The following is a 16,015-nucleotide window of genomic DNA, read 5'->3' as shown; positions in this document are numbered from 1 at the left end:
GTTTGGATCAGAAACTCCGGTTTAAAAAATATACTATTTAGTAAGGTGGTTTAGTTTTGGTTTTTGAAGGCCACTTGGTTTAGTGTAGTACAAATTTCATTTAGAGAAAAAAAATATTAATAAAGCTAATCACTGAAAAAAACAGTAATTAGCCACACCTAAAAGCAACCAGAAATTATCACTTTAAAGATCTGTTTCCTTTTACTTTTTTATTTTTATTTTTCTTTTGACAACCTAATATTCATCATCACGCTCACTCTTTTTGCCTTTAGACAGCTTCTCTCTCAAATTTTCTAATATACTTTTTCAGAAAAAAATAAATAAACGTTAATCACATAGCATAATGATGATGATAACAATTAACAATAGTTGTCAACCAACTTGACATAGTATTATATATCAATGGAAAATTCATTCTTATGCAACGAGACACAATTTTGCTTTTTCCTGAAATTACTCCACTTTCTCTATTTAACATCTAAATTTGAAAGTTTATTAACTCTCTAACTCTAACCAAAGTTTAGATTGGAAAATTTATTCCGGTTCGGTTTATAATTTCGGTTCAGGTGACAACCAATCTAAACAAAGACAAAGACAGCGTGGTTTGCGCATGTTACCCGACACTATCATTTTCTCTCTTTCTCTCTCTCTCTCTTCTTTTCTCTCTCTTTCAGTTACAGCAGAGGAGCTAGCAGAGAGGAGCCAACATCAATGGCTCCCAACACTTTCGCCACGAAGCTAAGCAGAAACACAAACAGAATCACAGTGATCTTAGTCTACGCCTTCCTCGAATGGCTTCTCATGTTCTTCATCTTCCTCAACTCACTCTTCACTTGCTTCATCGTCAAGTTCGCATCTTTCTTCGGCCTCAGGCAAATCTGCCTTCTCTGCCCGAAGCTAGATCGTATCTTCGACCAAAACTCGGAAAACATATTCAGTTACAGAGAGCTGCTATGTCCGAACCACGTGGCAGAGCTCGCAAGTCTCAGTTTTTGCAAAGCGCACGGGAAGTTATTATCCGAGTCAGTGAGCTTGTGCTCGGATTGTGCAGATCGAGAGGAGAGGAGCAACGTTGGTTTAGGGTTTTGCTCTTGTTGCGAGAAGAGCTTGGGAGAAAGACACTACCCTAGTTACTTGCTTATCAAGTCATCGGTTTGGGGGAAGACTCTTGTGGACAGAGAGAACAGAGGATTGATCTTGGAGATGATTGATGATGATAAGATTGGAGATGGGTTTGAGATGGGGAGAGAATCAGAGTTCTTCAGAGAGAAACCAGAAGAAGAAGAAGGGAAGAGAGTAGAGCAGCATCAGCAGAATGGTGAAGTGATCTCAGATGTGGATAGCTATGGTGTAAGCCTAAGAGAAGTATCTGAGGAGGATGGGTTAAGATCTGTACACAGCAGTCATTTTATTGGGAATGAAGATGAGATCCATGAACCTGAACAAATAGTTTTAGAGGAGAAACAAAGGGATGTTGATGACACAGGCGATGTTGCTATAGAAGGGGATGAGAAAACTTCAGGTAAGAGTTAGAACACACAACCTAAGTTCAATGTTTAAGAAATCGTTAATGATAGGCGCTTTGTAAAGTACTATCGACTAGGCTGATTATTCGGGTTTAAATTTTAACGAATTATTAATTTATTTTATATAAACTTTACATTTATAAAAACACATTTTAGTTTGAATTATCAAAATTACAAACAAAAGAAATCAGACAAATTTATGGATTTGTACTAACATGATTATTTAGTTTAACAGATTTAAACTAATTTAGATTGATTTAAACTGATTTTAAAACGGCTTAAAAAAATTGTTTCTACTAAGACTAGACCGGCGCCAAAGTCTGAAAATGTATATCTGTTTGTTTGTTTGTTGGTTTCTAAAGATTCCTCATTTGTGATTACACACAGGGTGTGTGGAAGAAGTAGAAGAAACAGAAAGAGCAGTCTTGTTGGATGACCAGCATGTGAGCAATAATGAAGCTTTTGTCAGTGAAGATCTATCTCTTGGAGTTGATCCTATTCTAACAAGTCTTGTGAACTACATGTGTATGCATCTTTGGTTTGGCTTTTTATATCTATGTTAAACACTTTTAGCTTGAATATTGTTTTCTCTTTTATAGGTAACCAAAATGAAGAAGAGGAAGAAGATCAAGAAGAAAATCTAAAGGAGTATCCGGAAACTCCAACTTCAGAGAGTAGTTTACTCCACAAGAAACTTCTTGTTCTTTCCAAAAATGATTATGCAGCTGCTGAAGATGCAAGAGATGTGAGCATACCAGTGAGTGATACAGACGGTGATGACCCTATAAGAACCATCGAACGTCTGAAAGAGACAGTGAGATCAGAACAAGAAGCACTGAGAGGCTTATACGCAGAGCTGGAAGAAGAAAGAAGCGCGTCTGCGATAGCAGCTAACCAGACGATGGCGATGATCACGAGGCTACAAGAAGAGAAAGCCAAAGTTCAGATGGAAGCCTTGCAGTACCAGAGAATGATGGAGGAACAAGCCGAGTACGATCAAGAAGCCTTGCAGCTTTTAAACCATCTGATGGTTAAAAGAGAGAAAGAGAAGGAAGAGCTTCAGAGAGAGCTCGATGTTTGTAAGGCTAAGGTTTTGCAGTATGAGAAGAACAAAACCAAATGCGAGGTTACTGATGATGATGATGATGAAAAGGAGGAGGATAACTGTTCTGAGACGAATGTGGATTTAGAGAAGATAACGTTGGACTGTGTGAAACACATGGGGATGCTTGATGAGTCTTTATCAGAGTTTGAGGAAGAGAGGTTAGTGATTTTGGATCAGCTTAAGGTGTTAGAGGACAGGCTATTGACAATGCAAGACAATGAATCTGGAGGAGAGTTCAGTAATAGTTACGAAGGAGAGAGTTATGAACATGAAGAAGGACTAACGATGGCATCGATGGCAAAGAGTCTGCTTCCTCTTCTAGACGCTGCAGAGAACGACTCTGAAGATGAGTACAAAGAACAACAAGAGGAGTCAGTTGAGAAGAGTGTTGGCTCCGAAAGCGAGAAGCTAGAGATCATTAAACAAGTTGATAGTGTCTATGAGAGGCTACAGGTGCTGGAAACAGATGGAGAGTTCATGAAAAGCTGTATGAGTTCGGCTAAGAAAGGTGACAAAGGAACGGATCTTCTTCAAGATATATTGCAGCATCTCCGTGATCTTAGGAACATTGAACTCACTGACACAATCGAGAACCAGAAGACGCGTGAGGACGAATGATGTTTTCTTTACAAGAGTTACAAACTTTATGATCACAGTTATTCAGAGAGGTTTCAAGAATCGGAATCAATGTTGCTCAAGTGGAGGAGGATCTGAGTGTTTCAGAAATTCTTAGAATGTGTTCTTGTTTGTGTCCTCTTTTGTTTTTGTTTGGACTAAACAAAAAGGTTTCACCTGTCATGTAAAGTGTTTGTGTTTCTTGTAGTTCATGAGTTTTCAAGTTGGAGAAAAGGAAAATGCTCATAGTTACACTTACAACAATGGCACATAAAAGCCCATCTTCTTTCTTTCTTTTCTATAAAGCCCACTTCAAGTTGTAGTGCTTTGTTGTACAATCCTAATAACTTTCTAAAATATTTCAAATGAATTATCTGTAAAATGTGTAAAAATTACTTTTTTTTTTTGAAAAATAGTATTTTTTGATTAATGATTAAATAGTCAAAATAGACTTATATCATGTAAAACCCCAAAATTATAACTTTATATAGAAAATATAAATTATATCAAACACTTTTAATGTAATTTTCATTTTATAGGGTATATAAATAATTGAACTGTGTTGTTAGTTTTTAAAAGTTAAACTTTCTACATCAACCAAGAAGATATGTTCCTTTTTTTTCTAATGAAGAGCCAAGAAGATATGTTTATATGCTGAGAACTCAAATTTTGCATTATAGATTTTTGTTGCCAAAGTGTATATGAATTTTTTTTCTTATGATGGAATTGTATATCAACCGTCAAGTATTACTGTATTAGTATTTAATTAATTCAGCAATAAAATATCCCGAAGAAAAAGAAGAAACTGCTGAATAACGACAGCCGTTGATCTGTGTAACGGCAATGATATGACAACAGTGATGGTGGTTCGCTGTCAGTTTGATTGGACTAAAGAACAGCCTGGGTCACTTTCGTCATTTTACCTACCTTCACGTTCTTCATTTCCTTCTTATTTTTGTAATTAAATTAACTATAGATAGTAGTGGTAATTAATAATGGACTAATGGTTGGTTTATTATCTGTTTTGGTACATCGGATCGGTAGGAGAATCGAATATGTATTTTATTTAATTAAAGAAAATAAATTTGTGTTAATTTTTCTTTTCGGATTTTCGGAGTGTGGCCACTCTGGAGACAGCCACAACTTCTTCTTCTTCTTCTACCATTTCTTCATTCTAAAACATTGTTTTGTAATTATCTTCTTCAACTTGAGCGCGGCGGTGGTTGTCGGTGACAGTGGCTATGGCTTCGAAGACCAAGTAAGACTCACTTACTCAGTTTTAACTATGGATTCTTTATAGTTAGAATCAGATCAGATCTGGGAGTTACTATTTTGAGAAATTGTCAATGATGATCGAGTTAGATCCAATTATTTTATTTTGATAAAATTGTCTGTGTTTGCTGAGATCGACCCTTTTTTTGTTTGTGTTCTATCGGAACAGAACTAGTGTATCGGAAACTACTCCTGGAAAATCATCTCCTTCAACCCCAAGGGTAGCAAAATTGAGTAGAGCAGTGAATAAATCTGAAACCAGTTCTCCAAGCTCGCGCCTTTCACTTGATCGTTCTTCCCCATCTTCAAAGTCTTCTCCTGCTGAGAGACGATCACCAAAGGTCCCAACTCCACCAGAGGTAGATGCCAGCCATTGATTGAAGTTAGTTAGATAGATAGATAGATAGATAATCACTGTCTGAAGCATTTACATCTGTTTCTATTCTAGTCATTTAATATAATTTGTCTTTGGTGTGTTTTCGATGTTAACATGGCACTTAACAACTAATTTGTTTTGTAATGAATTTGCAGAAAACTCAAGCGCGGGGATTAGTAGCGAAAGGATCTGAACCGCAGACCAGGTTGACTTTGACTCAAATCAAGGAGGATCTGAAGAAAGCTAATGAGAAGATATCATCATTGGAGAAGGAGAAAGCTAAAGCACTTGATGAACTCAAAGAAGCTAAAAAAGAAGCTGAAGAAGCAACTCTGAAGCTGGACGATGCTTTAAAAGCTCAGAAAAGCGTCGAGGAGAGTTCAGAGATTGAGAGGTTTCAGGCTGTTGAGGCAGGGATGAAGAAAGAAGAAGAGTTGAAGAAAGAACTCGAGGATGTCAAGAACAAACACGCTTCAGATTCCGCCGCTCTTCTCTCGGTTACACAGGAGCTTGAGAAGGTCAATGAAGCATTAGCTGCGGCGAATGAAGCGAAGAGCAAGGCCTTGAGCCAAGCGGATGATTCTAGCAAGACTGCTGAGATTCACGCGGAGAAAGTTGAGATCCTGTCTTCGGAGCTGACGCGGTTGAAAGCTCTTCTTGACTCAACCCGAGAGAAGAAGGAGATTACAAGCAGCGAAGTGGTTACCAAGCTAGAAGAGGAGATTGTGGTTTTGAAGAGAGATCTTGAGAAAGCGAGAGGATTTGAAGCAGAGGTTAAAGAGCAAGAGATGACCATCGGGAAGCTTAAAGCTGATCTCGAAGCTGCAAAGACGGGAGAATCTTCTGCACAGAGCTCATCTGAGGAGTGGAAGAGCAAAGCCAAAGAGCTGGAGGAACAGTTAAAAGAAGCTAACGAGTTGGAGAGATCTGTGATGAAACAACTCGAAGGAAGCAATGATAAGTTGCACGAAACAGAATCCGAAATGACTCATCTCAAGGAGAAGATCGTTGCCTTGGAGACAACAGTTTCTAAACAAAAGGAGGATCTTGAGGAATCTGAGCAACGGTTAAAAGAACTGTCCAAGATCCAAAAAGAAGTAGAGAGCTTAAAGAACGAGCTCGAAACCGCCGAGGAGGAGAAGAACCGTGCGTTAGATAAAGAGCAAGATACTTCTCTAAACGTCCAGAGACTCCTGGAACAGAGAAAGAAGCTCTTAGCAGACCTGGCAATCTCAAAGGAGGAAGAGGAGAAGAGCAAGAAAGCAATGGAGAGCCTAGCTTCTGCCTTGCACGAAGTGTCTAGCGAAGGAAGGGAGATGAAGGAGAGGCTGCTGAGCCAAGGCGACCACGAGTACGAGACGCAGATAGAAGACCTGAAGCTGGTGATCAAAGCGACGAGCGAGAAGTACGAGAACATGCTGGAGGAAGCGAGGCACGAGATCGATGTGCTCGTCAGCGCGGTGGAGCAGACCAAGAAGCATTTCGAGGGGTCGAAGACGGAGTGGGAGATGAAGGAAGCGAGTCTGGTGAGTTACGTGAAGAAGATGGAGGAGGAAGTTGCTTCGAAGGGGAAAGAGATGAATCGGTTGGATAATTTGTTGAAGAGGACTAAGGAGGAAGCTGATGCTGCTTGGAAGAAGGAAGCGCAGACGAAGGAGAGTTTGAGAGAAGTTGAAGAGGAGATGGTTTATCTTCAGGAGTCTCTTGGGGAAGCAAAGGCAGAGAGTATGAAACTGAAAGAGAATCTGTTGGATAAAGAAACTGAGTTTCAAAGCGTTGTCCACGAGAACGAGGATCTGAAGGCAAAGGAAGATGTTGCTACAAAGAAGATAGAGGAGTTATCGAAGTTACTAGAGGAAGCAATGTTGGACAAGAAGAAAGCAGAAGAAGAGGAGGAGGTGGAGCTCAGTGAAACTGAAGAGGAGTATGATTTGTTACCGAAAGTGGTTGAGTTTTCATCTGAGAACGGTCATACAAGTGTAGAGGAGAAGTCTCCTAAAGTCAAAACCATTGACGAGGAAGCTCCAGAGGAACATATCAGCAATGGGAATGGTGTGGAGGAGAAAGACATGAATGGTGAACCTGAAGCGAAAACCGAGATGAAGTCTCAAGGCGATGATGACAAAGATGATTCGGTGGAAGTTATGTTCAAAATGTGGGAAAGTTGCCAAATCGAGAAGAAAGAAGCTTTCCCCGACAAGAATCTTCCACTAGAGACTCAAGAAGAGGAGGAAGAAGACTCAAGCAAAATCGATGAAAACGATAAAACCTCAACAGAGAACAACGTGGATGAAATAGGAACCGAAGATCAGCTTGTGATGGAGAAGAAACTCAAGAAGAAGAAGACTTTGCTTGGTAAAGTTGGGAACCTTCTCAAGAAGAAAGCACCTGTGAACCCAAAATAACAAAACTCTTCGAGGTAATGAAAGCTTATATATAATAGAAGAAACATATGTCTCTGTATACTTCATCAGTGTTCGTTATATATATTTGTTGGTTTCTGATTCTTTTTTCTTCGTTTATGTAAAGGTTTGTGTGTTAATGTGATGATAGACTTATGTGTTGAGTTGGAATCTTTTTGATTCACTTTTTTAAAACTGAAGAAACTTTTCATGGAAATGGAGATCACCTTGGCCCTCTTTGCTATACATATAGTTTGGCAACATTAGCTAAAGTTAGAAAGATGACATACCTCAAATGATCTAACGGCTGTCATACACTATGGAGACTTAATCTAACGGTTGAGAATAGAATGATCACATCTCTCACGACGAGCCGTTCCCGTCACAATCACCTTCGATAACTTCTTCTTCTTCGTCTCTCTCTCTCTCGAACTCTCTTCTTTGTCTTTCTGTTACGAGAGCTTCTTAGACGACGAATCAATCTGTGTATTCTCTCTGTGCTAAGATGCACTCGTCGTCCAATTTTCTTCAGTTTCCACCGGCGCAGCAACCGCGCCTGGCTACTATACCCACCGCGTCTCCGTTCATGCTCCGCCGGAGCTCTTACGGATTCGGTGTGTTTCAGAGGAAGCGTGCTCGTTTCAAGAGACAGAGCCGGAGCTTGGTTCTAGTGAACTCCTCGTTTCTTCCTCCGCCGTTCGACGGCAGTGTTCCTCTCGATTCCCTAGCTCCGTCGCTCGCCGGATTCGCCTCCGGATTGGCGGTTTCTCTTTCGTCGAGGCTATTTGGAAGATCTGTGGGGATTAGTGATCGAAGAAGGAGCGTTGAGGAAGTTGTAGGGGAGTGGATTCTGTTCGCGAGCCCCACGCCGTTCAACAGATTCGTTCTCCTCCGATGCTCGTTACTCTCGTTTGAAGGAGAGCTTGTAGAGAGTCTGAGCGATAGGCTCGTGAAGGAAGAGAGACATTTCGTTACTCTGGACCGCGGGAAGATTGTAACGGCCGAAAGAGCTGCAGAGGAGGATAAGAACCTGGAATATCAGAGGATCTGCATCACTACAGAGGACGGCGGCGTTGTTTCGCTTGATTTCCCGGCGGATTTGGATCTTAGGGAGGAGCGTGGGATGGACACGACTGTGATTCTGATCCCGGGAACGCCGGAAGGGAGCATGGATCAAAGCATTCGCTCATTCGTAAGCGAGGCTCTTAGACGTGGCGTGTTTCCTGTGGTGATGAACCCTAGAGGATGTGCTGGCTCGCCTCTCACTACACCTCGGTGAGGAGCTAGATTCAACTTGTTTGTAATCTTATTTGAATTGATTCCGGAGATTTTGTAATTGTTTGATTCTGTAGGTTGTTCACAGCTGCTGATAGTGATGATATATCCACAGCTATACGATTCTTGACCAAGACAAGGCCATGGACTACACTTATGGGCGTTGGCCGAGGATATGGTGCAAATATGTTGACGAAGTACCTCGCAGAAGCTGGGGAGAGAACACCTCTTACAGCTGCTGTTTGCATAGATAATCCCTTTGACCTTCAGGAGATCACAAGAACATCTCCGTATTGTAGTAGTTTGGATCAACAGCTTACTGGTGGATTAGTAGAGATACTTCTGGCAAACAAGGTTGGGGTTTGCTTATAAAACGCATTATATGATTTATGAAGTCACTTCGGGTGAGCTCTTCTTCTTATTGACTGGGTTATGAAAATGGACAACTTCTAGGAGCTTTTTCAAGGCAGGGCAAAAGCCTTCGATGTTGGAAAAGCTTTGTCTTCAAAATCAGTGCGTGAGTTTGACAAAGCCTTATCCATGGTGGCAAATGGTTTCGAGAGTTTAGAAGATTTCTATGCCAGTTGTGCCACCAGAGATGTGATTGGGGAAGTAAAAATTCCTGTCCTCTTTATACAGGTGAATATTCTGGCTGTGAAGTTATGTCTAAGGTTACTCCTCCCTTTACGATCTTATACCTCTAAGTCTCTAACTCGGAACTGCTTTGTTTTATGGTATCATATTAGTTAGGATTTCATTATTATCTTACTTAAGGAATTCATTGTAGGGGAGGCGACTGTAGTTTCATTGAGATACAGATAGATCAGTTATAGAACTATTAGAAACTGTATGACTCAAGTTAAGGGAGATTCTTATCTTGCACGGATCATAATTCAAACTAAGGGTAATGTTGAATGAGATGCTATAATGACATTATTTTAAGGTGATGTTGGCAGTGGTACAAAACTAGATCTTGATCCTTCACATAAACATGCTTTTTAATTTCCTTAAAAGGGAACAGAAGGGGCTTATCAGGTTTTAATTTGCTTGTAACGTCTAGATAGTCTAGAACTGGTTTCTTGAGCCCTTGTGTAAATAATGTGTACATATTTTGACTTACGAAATTGCTTATATTTGTCAGAATGACGATGTAGCACCATTTTATTCGACACCACGTAGCTCAATAGCTGAAAACCCATTTACAAGCCTGCTTCTGTGCTCTTCTTCACCAAATCTGATCGATGGATGTACAGTGGCCGCGTCCTGGTGCCAGGACCTTGCGATTGAGGCAATTTTTCTTCCTTTCTCTCTCAGATGCACACAGTCATGCATGCCCGCATCTATTTCCTTATACTTGAAAAATGATCTGCTTGCATTCGTGATCATTATTTACTACATCTTGGTAAAAATTAGGTTTCTTCATGTAATTTAAGAATCCAGGTTATTACGTATCTTTTCATAAAGAGATGATCTTTTATCGTTTTTTATATCTATTTTGGTCACTATATGATAAGATAAAAGGCAGGCATGATACTCTTTATATCCAAGGGGCTCATTGTTACGATCATGTTGTTAGTACCTGATGATTGTTTTATGTGCGTCTATAATTTTTGTTAATATTCTGGTTAAAATGATGCAAGTCCATCCGTCGTTCATTGAAAAGTATTGTTTTCTTTAATTGTTAGTCGACTCTCCTGTTACATTCATTTCTTAATCTGAGAGATTGATATCTTATATTGGCCATGCAGTGGTTGACTGCCGTAGAGCTTGGGCTTCTGAAAGGTCGTCATCCACTTTTGAAAGACGTGGATGTCACTGTTAACCCTTCAAAAGGCTTGGTTGTTTCGGAAGCCAAGACACCTGAAAAAGGTATCACTGCCCAGAAGCTCGCGCAGGTAGCTCGGGGAAAGACGTTGAATGGTTACCATGTAGATCCTTCCAGGAAAACACTTGAAGACAGTTACATCACCCCGAAGTCGATTTTGCCATTTGGAACAGAGTTAGAGAAGAATGTAAAAATCGATACTGGATCTGATGAGCCAGTAAATGGTGGAGTTTCAACAAGCGGTCCTGTCGATGTCGAATTAGTCGACGATAATAAGTCCGATGAAGAAGAAAGTGAAAGAGGCGATATGTTGCAGACTGCAGAAGTGGTCGTGAACATGCTTGATCTAACCATGCCTGGCACCCTGAAAGCTGAAGAGAAGAAAAAGGTAACACCTAACGTGCCAAATGTAAAATTGTTTTTTAGAAGTTGTACTGTGGCCGCTGCATTAATAATTGCTTGACAATTATTCAGTAAATGTCTAGGTCATGGATGCTGTTGGGCGAGGAGAGACAGTTGTTAAAGCGTTGCAAGATGCCGTGCCAGAAGACGTTCGTGGGAAGCTAACAACAGCTGTAACTGAGATCATGCAGTCAGGTGGCAGTAAGTTAAAATTTGAAAAGCTTAACCTTCCTAGTTTATCACCAGGAATTGGAAAAGCGGAGGAAGCAAAGAAAGAACCGTTAAGTACCACAGGTCAAAAGGATTCACATTCTGATCCAATAAAGAAGAGCGATGGTTTGGTGAGTGGATCGGACAATTCTGCTGGTGGAATAGAACCAGAGCATTCCTCTTCCAAGGCTTCCCAGAAAGATGATAATGGAAAGTCCCAACTCGTCAACAGTGATCAAGATGATAGCTCTGTTCTTACTAAGAAAGGTAATGATGAGCCAGGGAGTCTTGGAAACAACGAGTCATCTGCCAATGAAAAGAATAGTGCAGCTGATGTTTCTGAGAAGGCTTCTGAAGCAAAGGTTGATACCAACAAAGGGCAGCAAATTGGCACAGATAATATTACTAGTGATGATGACAAAGTGGACCAAGGTTCAGTAATAACCAAGCCTCAAAGACGGGAAGAAACTAATAAAAACGATGAAAAAGGAGCACCTGTGGCCAATGAAAATTCCAGTGCATCTGATTCTCTTCAGAAGGCTTCAGATGCAAAAGTTGATGGTAGCAACCAAGGGCAACCAATCAGTGCAGACAATGTGATTAGTGGTGAAGACAAAGCGGACCAAGGTGATGTATTAGCTCAGCAACAAAGAAAGGATGAAACCACTAAAAATGATGATGACGCAAAACAATCTGCCACCGACCAAGACAAAGTGGCATTTACTGGCAACGAAGGGGATGGTGGAGAATCTTCTGCTTCGCAGTCTGTAGAGAAAGAAGAAATTGATGATCAGAACAAAGAAACAAAAATTATGGAACCTGTATCTGACCAATCTATGCCAGCAATTCAGGAACCAAATCAGGCCAAGTTTAATGTTTCGCAAGCATTTGAAGCACTGACAGGGATGGATGATTCAACCCAGGTCGCTGTCAATAGTGTGTTCGGTGTGCTTGAAAATATGATTACTCAGCTGGATGAAGAAAAGAAAGAAGGGAATGAGGAAAATGATGAGAAGAATCTCAAGGATGAGAAAATCACGGAAGATAAGAATGTCACAGATGTGAAGAATGTCGTGGATGAGAAGACTGTCACAGAAGAGAATATAAGGTCTCCATCTGAAGACCAAACTCCCTACAACGAAGAAGTGGAATGCCAAATGTCCTCTGAAGAATCACATGATCATGAAACTGGAAAAGGTTCTGACAATGATAATACAACCTGGGCGATGAGTAAAAAGCATTTGGGTGGAGATGAATCTGTGATTGGTCAGCATCTACCAAAGACTTTTCCTGCGAAAAATACAGATTCTCTCGAGAATTCTTCTTATGATGGTTACCTTGGGGAGGAACTTTCAGAAGAGCAGATTGCAAAACAGTTGGACTTAGATACAACCACTGCACTCATGCTTGATTATTATCCAGAGGAAGGTAAATGGAAGCTCCTTGATCAACAACCAGAATACTTGAGTAACCTTGCTGATAATGCAGCAGTCAGCAGAGATACGCAAAGAAATGTTGAGGTTCATTCAACCAGTGTAAGTAATGAACAGAACATCATTGAGCCTTCATATGTGATATTGGACCATGAACAAGGGGTGGAACTCTCTGAAATGCATGATGCAGTAGACGATAGAAATGACGGCCTTCACAAATCAAAGGAAGGGTGTGATGAATTAGAGCACCTCATCAAAGTTATTGTATCAGACTCTTTGAATGTAGAAGTTCAACGCAGGATGAATTCAGCTGGCATGAGACAATTCGAGTCTCAACTCAGTCGAGATATAAAAAGGGTAGCAAATGCAATTTCTTTTGCTGTTGTATATGGGGAGCCTACTTGGACTTTCAAAACGAATAGCAAAAATTCCAACATTCCTGCTGGAAAAGTAGGTAAACTTCGTGGGAATGCTATCATTAGGGCAATTTCATCTGCTGTTCAGGAAGCGCATTTTCTCAGGCAAGTATTGCCTGTTGGTGTTGTTGTCGGCTCCGTTTTAGCTGCTCTGAGAAAGTGTTTCGATGTATCCACAACAACCGATAACGCTGAGAGAGATATTGTCATGGGTAGAGCACAAAAACATGGGAACAATGGTGCAACAAAGAGTGTTGTGGCAACCCAAACGAGCCGGAAGAGCAAACAGAGGACCTCGAGCATTGGAGAAATGGTGGAATCTGGCCTGCAAAATATCAGCAATGAGCCTGTTATGGTTGGTGCTGTAACAGCTGCTCTGGGTGCATCTGCTATGCTGGTTCAGCATGAGGTATTGTTTAACATTGGCAATCAGATGAAAATATTTTGTAAACAACGGAATAAACGAACATGTCTTCCCTTTATAATTAATGCATGTGATACAGGATACACAAAGCGGTGGCATCATGTCAAAACCATCGGAGAAAGAAAGTAAACAGAAAGACCAGAGCGGTATGGTAGCAAGTTTTGCTGAGAAAGCCATGTCTATAGCTGGTCCTGCGGTTCCAACAAAGGAAAGTGGTGAAGTGGATCAAGAAAGGTATTGAAAAGTAGATATATCAATTCCTCTACATCAATGCCCCGCGTTTATTCCTGATTTGAAATTCCTTGATTTTGCATGTGAACAGGATTGTGACGATGTTGGCAGATTTGGGTCAGAGGGGTGGCATATTGAGGCTAGTTGGGAAACTCGCCTTGCTTTGGGGTGGCCTTCGTGGTGCTATGAGTCTAACTGATAAGCTAATCCAATTTCTGCATGTGGATGAGTGGCCCTTACTGAAGAGGTAAGCTGATTTTTACCCTAAGTATCTGTTGATTATGTCCACTATCTCGCAACTTATGTGATTAGAAGTAGGCTCTTCTGATTTTTTTAGTCCAAAAATTAGACCAGTCCCCCTTGTTTTATGCGTTTTTACGCTGGATGTATATATTTGCATTACTCTTGGTTTTTCATTAATCTAACTTTTATAGTTTAAAAGGCTCTTAGATAAAATGAACTCTGAACAATAATTGTGTGTTAACCATCTTCTAGAAGACAAACAGGAGAACTAACGTCTGATTCGTCACTACACATTTTCAAGTGATATTTTCATTCTTAGTGTGCTAGATTTTTCACTACATGGTTGCGAGTGAATTCTTCGCTCTTAATATGCTAAATTCCCGCAGGAGAACAGTCATGTTAATGTTTTACTCTAACTTTTAGTACCATAAGTAGAGTCTTCCGATTCTTCTTCATATTAACTGGTCCTAATAATTCTCTGATGTGTCATCTCTCTTTTCTTTTTTTCGTTTCTGTTTTTAGGGTTGTGGGATTTGTTGGAATGGTGTTCGTTCTGTGGTCACCGGTTGTGATACCCTTGCTTCCAACACTTGTCCAGAGCTGGTCCACAAGTACTCCATCTAGAGTGGCGGAACTAGCTAGTGTAGTTGGCCTCTACATTGCTGTTTTTATGCTTGTCATGCTATGGGGAAAGAGAGTAAGAAAGTATGAAAACCCATTCAGGCAATATGGGCTTGATTTCAAGGCACCTGCCAAAAAACAGGTATTATATTAAACCTATTGAGCTTAGAATATTAGAATAGGTTGTTTTCTGTGCACTGGTGGAGAATGCTTCCTTGTAACCGCGGTCATGCCTTATGAATTCTTCATTTGCGCATCAGGCATTAGTTTCCAACATAGATTTGAAAAAAGAAATTCACGATTTGCCAATTTGTTTTAATTAGGATATCTGGGGACATTTTTCAAACAGAATAAGCGGGATGAACTTAGGTTTATTGAATTTGTTTCTGTGTTTTCAGCAAAATTTGACGTAGCTGTGATTTTCCTTTTCCTATATCATTACATGTTCAGATGTTCTCCTTATCTTCACTTCCTGTAGATACATGCCATAAAAACAGTAGAAATAATCCTGCGGTTAATTCCTTGCAGATTCAAGAGTTTTTGAAGGCCTTGGCAGGGGGAGTCACAGTCGTTCTATTAATACAGTCCATAAATACAATATTAGGAGCTGCAATTTTATCTCGGCCGCCATATCTTCCACATCCATTTGATGCCATGAAGTGGCTTAAAGGATGCGCGCAGCTGCTTCTGGTGGTAGTTAAGGGATTAACAGCTGCGACATTTGTTGTATTTGTGGAAGAGGTGCTCTTCAGATCATGGATGCCTAACGAGATCGCTATAGATACAGGATACCATCAAAGCATTATCATTACAGGGCTCGTATTTGCCTTGTTCCAGAGGTATTTCTCCCTTTTTCAGAGTATTTCATTGTTCAGAGTTGTGTATATGTGTGCATCTTATATGCTAAGTATTTTTGTTTTATTGTGGAATTACCAGATCTCTGAGATCAGTTCCAGGGTTCTGGCTTCTGTCGTTGGGACTCGCAGGGGCTCGTGAAAGAAGCCAAGGGAGTCTGATTGTCCCAATCGGGTTACGAACAGGAATAATAGCAACAAGCTTTGTACTTCACACTGGTGGATTCGTTACCTACAACCCGAGTTCCCCGGCTTGGATTGCAGGGACTCGCCCGTTACAGCCTTTTAGCGGAGTAGTTGGTTTTGTGGTCTCTGCGGCGCTAGCTCTCATTCTTTATCCAAGACCACCTCCAGAAACCAAGATGCAAAAATACAATTTAGAAAAAGAAGCCAAAGAATAAGTAACAAACGGCTTTTTTTCTGCTCATGCACACTCTGTGATTTGCAGAGTGAGAACAGATTTACTGTGCGCAGAAGGATACAATAGGAGTAGGTGAAAGTATAAAGGTGGGGACAGAAGAAGAGCTTCGGATTCACAGACTTGGTAGGTAGCGGAAGACCCTTCTGTACCTAGTAGAGTATATATATATAGTCTTTTGTTACAATTCATCATAACATTTGTATAAATAAGTAATATATCATATGTGATCTTTTGAGCAAAGCGGAGATTGAATCTAAAGTAGGCTTAGATCATAGAAGAAGAAGAAAGTCGCGGCGTAATGAAATAAGAGAGAAAGTTTGGAAGTGGTAAATAACACATTTGTTGAGCTACTGTGCTCTGGAAC

General features: G+C 40.5%; 3 protein-coding genes across 4 annotated transcripts; all 3 read left to right on the top strand.

The window, feature by feature from the left end:
* The first annotated feature begins 48 nt into the window (after window positions 1-48).
* LOC103846303 (myosin-binding protein 3) lies at window positions 49-3,504 on the top strand. 2 transcript variants are annotated; one of them, XM_018655698.2, is made up of 3 exons: window positions 49-1,522; window positions 1,914-2,033; window positions 2,126-3,504. In XM_018655698.2, the coding sequence occupies exons 1-3, from the start codon at window positions 712-714 to the stop codon at window positions 3,247-3,249; spliced, it is 2,055 nt and encodes a 684-aa protein (XP_018511214.1). In that variant the 5' UTR covers window positions 49-711; the 3' UTR covers window positions 3,250-3,504. The 2 variants fall into 2 exon arrangements, with proteins under 2 accessions (XP_018511214.1, XP_009121457.1); XM_009123209.3 differs by having other exon boundaries at window positions 1,914-2,051.
* Window positions 3,505-4,244: 740 nt separating this feature from the next.
* On the top strand, window positions 4,245-7,513 carry LOC103846301 (WEB family protein At5g16730, chloroplastic). Its single transcript, XM_009123207.3, has 3 exons — window positions 4,245-4,504; window positions 4,688-4,877; window positions 5,050-7,513. The coding sequence occupies exons 1-3, from the start codon at window positions 4,488-4,490 to the stop codon at window positions 7,297-7,299; spliced, it is 2,457 nt and encodes an 818-aa protein (XP_009121455.1). The 5' UTR covers window positions 4,245-4,487; the 3' UTR covers window positions 7,300-7,513.
* A 56-nt stretch (window positions 7,514-7,569) lies between these two features.
* LOC103846302 lies at window positions 7,570-15,891 on the top strand. The gene is made up of 11 exons (XM_009123208.3): window positions 7,570-8,571; window positions 8,649-8,925; window positions 9,025-9,210; window positions 9,713-9,859; window positions 10,320-10,784; window positions 10,882-13,266; window positions 13,361-13,515; window positions 13,604-13,759; window positions 14,278-14,518; window positions 14,905-15,215; window positions 15,313-15,891. Exons 1-11 carry the CDS (start codon window positions 7,802-7,804, stop codon window positions 15,629-15,631), a joined length of 5,412 nt encoding a protein of 1,803 aa, XP_009121456.1. The 5' UTR covers window positions 7,570-7,801; the 3' UTR covers window positions 15,632-15,891.
* The last annotated feature ends 124 nt before the right edge of the window (window positions 15,892-16,015 follow it).

This window comes from Brassica rapa, chromosome A10 (assembly GCF_000309985.2).
Source record: "Brassica rapa cultivar Chiifu-401-42 chromosome A10, CAAS_Brap_v3.01, whole genome shotgun sequence".
Classification (NCBI taxonomy): domain Eukaryota; kingdom Viridiplantae; phylum Streptophyta; class Magnoliopsida; order Brassicales; family Brassicaceae; genus Brassica; species Brassica rapa.
The sequence above is the reverse complement of the archived record's forward strand: the minus strand, read 5'-3'. Positions and strand labels throughout refer to the sequence as shown.

What these genes read in the sequence shown, in the direction of transcription:
- LOC103846303 (XM_009123209.3), top strand. Translation starts at nt 712, where the DNA reads ATGGCTCCCAACACTTTCGCCACGAAGCTAAGCAGAAACACAAACAGA. An exon ending in AGGGGATGAGAAAACTTCAG is followed by an intron (nt 1,523 to 1,913) that starts GTAAGAGTTAGA and finishes GATTACACACAG; the next exon opens with GGTGTGTGGAAGAAGTAGAA. An exon ending in AAGTCTTGTGAACTACATGT is followed by an intron (nt 2,052 to 2,125) that starts GTATGCATCTTT and finishes TCTCTTTTATAG; the next exon opens with GTAACCAAAATGAAGAAGAG.
- LOC103846301 (XM_009123207.3), top strand. An exon ending in AGGTCCCAACTCCACCAGAG is followed by an intron (nt 4,878 to 5,049) that starts GTAGATGCCAGC and finishes ATGAATTTGCAG; the next exon opens with AAAACTCAAGCGCGGGGATT.
- LOC103846302 (XM_009123208.3), top strand. Translation starts at nt 7,802, where the DNA reads ATGCACTCGTCGTCCAATTTTCTTCAGTTTCCACCGGCGCAGCAACCG. An exon ending in TTCCTGTCCTCTTTATACAG is followed by an intron (nt 9,211 to 9,712) that starts GTGAATATTCTG and finishes TATATTTGTCAG; the next exon opens with AATGACGATGTAGCACCATT. An exon ending in GAGTGGCCCTTACTGAAGAG is followed by an intron (nt 13,760 to 14,277) that starts GTAAGCTGATTT and finishes TTCTGTTTTTAG; the next exon opens with GGTTGTGGGATTTGTTGGAA.